This window comes from Calliphora vicina, chromosome 3 (assembly GCF_958450345.1).
Source record: "Calliphora vicina chromosome 3, idCalVici1.1, whole genome shotgun sequence".
Taxonomy (NCBI): Eukaryota; Metazoa; Arthropoda; class Insecta; order Diptera; family Calliphoridae; genus Calliphora; species Calliphora vicina.
In genome coordinates this window covers 48,153,002-48,155,203 of record NC_088782.1, presented here as the reverse complement: position 1 = coordinate 48,155,203, position 2,202 = coordinate 48,153,002, and the positions used below count along the sequence as shown (strand labels likewise).

General features: G+C 40.3%; 1 protein-coding gene across 1 annotated transcript; it reads left to right on the top strand.

Annotated features, from left to right (window-relative positions):
- The first annotated feature begins 292 nt into the window (after nt 1–292).
- LOC135955453 (uncharacterized) lies at nt 293–1,531 on the top strand. The gene has a single exon (XM_065505804.1). The coding sequence runs from the start codon at nt 293–295 to the stop codon at nt 1,529–1,531; it is 1,239 nt and encodes a 412-aa protein (XP_065361876.1).
- The last annotated feature ends 671 nt before the right edge of the window (nt 1,532–2,202 follow it).

The window sequence follows — 2,202 nt, the reverse complement described above, 5'->3', positions numbered from 1 at the left end:
ATTGGTGTTGTTTACTAGGAAGTATAAGGTGGAGAACTTCAAATTGCCGAAACTAGACGGCGTTGAGCTGAGTTTATCAGGGGGAGCCAAGTATTTAGGAACCTTCCTTGACAATAAACTTTCATGGAAAATAAATACGCAGGAAAGATTAAAAAGGGGCCTCAATGCCTACTATACATGTAGGAACTCAATTGGCAAGAACTGGGGCTTGCGACCTAGTATGGTTAATTGGATCTACACTTCTATTGTTAGACCTATTATTACTTATGGTTGCACAGTGTGGTGGGAGGCAATGAGGAAACGTAGCTACAGGGCTATACTCAACAAGGCTCAAAGGTGTGCATGTCTGGGCATCACAGGTGCCTTAGGCAGCACCCCGCAGGCGGCGTTGGATATAATCCTGAACCTACTACACATTGAGAAATATGTTGAGAGTGTGGCAGCAAGGAACTTACTCAGACTATCAGAGTCTTTCTTGGTGAAACCCTTGCGGATAGGACACACTATGATACTGTATGAAGCAGGTCTTATTGGTCAGGGCATTATTCCATCTGGAATCTCTGACTATAAGGTCGCGACCTTTAGCTTCGGTGCTTCACCCCCAATAGAATTCCCCACTAGGGATAAGTGGGTTGGATCCGATCAACTGTTTGATGGGTGCGCAGTTTTCACTGACGGTTCCAAAATGGATTCTGGTACAGCGACCGGGGTTTATTTGGTCGACCAAGACATCAAGCGCTCATATAGACTCTCTAACGAGTGTAGCGTCTTCCAGGCAGAGATCTTCGCGATCTGGAAAGCCACAGAGTTGATAGGGACACACATCAATAGGGGGGCTGTAGTGACGATATACGTAGACAGTCAGGCGGCACTGAAGGCCTTGGAATGTCATTTAGTACACTCCAACCTAGTAGAGGACTGTAGGAGAGCTCTGGAGGAGCTATTGGTACACTACTCAGTGAGATTGTGTTGGGTACCAGGGCACTGTGATATACAGGGTAATGAGGTAGCAGATGAACTTGCTAGACATGGTTCTGATCTGGATCATGACACTAGGGAACGGCCTGTTAGACCTCCCATTTGTCACTACTACAGGGTAATCTACGAAAGATTCCGGGACTATACGAATCAATCCTGGTGCAGTAGAACAGATTGCAAAGTGTCCAGGGCCTTATGGCCAAGACTGAATGCGAACGCGACTGGAACACTGATAGAGTTGGATAGGTATAATCTCAGGATTCTAGTAGGAGTGATAACCGGTCATTGCTCAATTGGAGCCTTTAAGGGTAAATGGGTTAATGGCACACAGGACTTCTGTAGAGTATGTGGGGATGCAGAGGAGCTAGAGACAGTAGAGCATATTATGTGCAACTGCCCTATGCTACAGGGTCACAGACTTAGATGGCTAGGAAATAGATTTCTGGACGAACTTGGTAGTGTTGCTGGCTGCAAACTAAGCAACATACTGGGTTTCATTAAGGGAATAGGGTGGCTATTTAAGGGACGTTCTACGGCAAGTCCAAATCCGTAAAAAGACTTATCTTTCCTTTCTTTCTTCTTCTTTTTAACAGACGGAATTTTGGACTTTTTTCTTACTCTAAGGCTATCATCTTTGTCTATCTCTATTGAAGGGAATCACAATGGACCTCAAGGTCTCCGAGTGGAAGTACACACAATGTACACCCTACCTAACCTATTTAGATTTACATAATATTTAAGCCGTTTATATATTGCATTTTAATCGCTTCAGTAGTTTCGGAGTTACAACAACAAATTGAAGCAAAAAATATATTTTTTACGTGAAAATACAAATTTTTTGGTTTTAAAAAAATCATAAAAATCGAAAGCGGCATAAATTGTTCAGATTTATTACTTTATCGCAAAGCTACATGTAATAGGAATAAAATGAGATATATATCATAAAAATTGATGGTCCGTTCTCGAATTTATTCACAATTAAGTTAATTTGCTCATTTTAAAAAAATTTTAGTTTTTTGTTTGATATACATAAAATTGAGTAGTTAATGTTCATCTTTCGATTGATTGAATTTTGAAAACACTTGTCCCATACTATGTACACATTTTCATTTATATATTAAATTTTAATCGCTTCAGTAGTTTCGGAGTTACAACAACAAATTGAAGCAAAAAATATATTTTTTACGTGAAAATGACAAATTTTTTGGTTTTAAAAAAATCATG

Excerpts from the sequence above, each read along its gene's own strand:
- LOC135955453 (XM_065505804.1), top strand. The coding sequence starts at position 293 with ATGAGGAAACGTAGCTACAGGGCTATACTCAACAAGGCTCAAAGGTGT.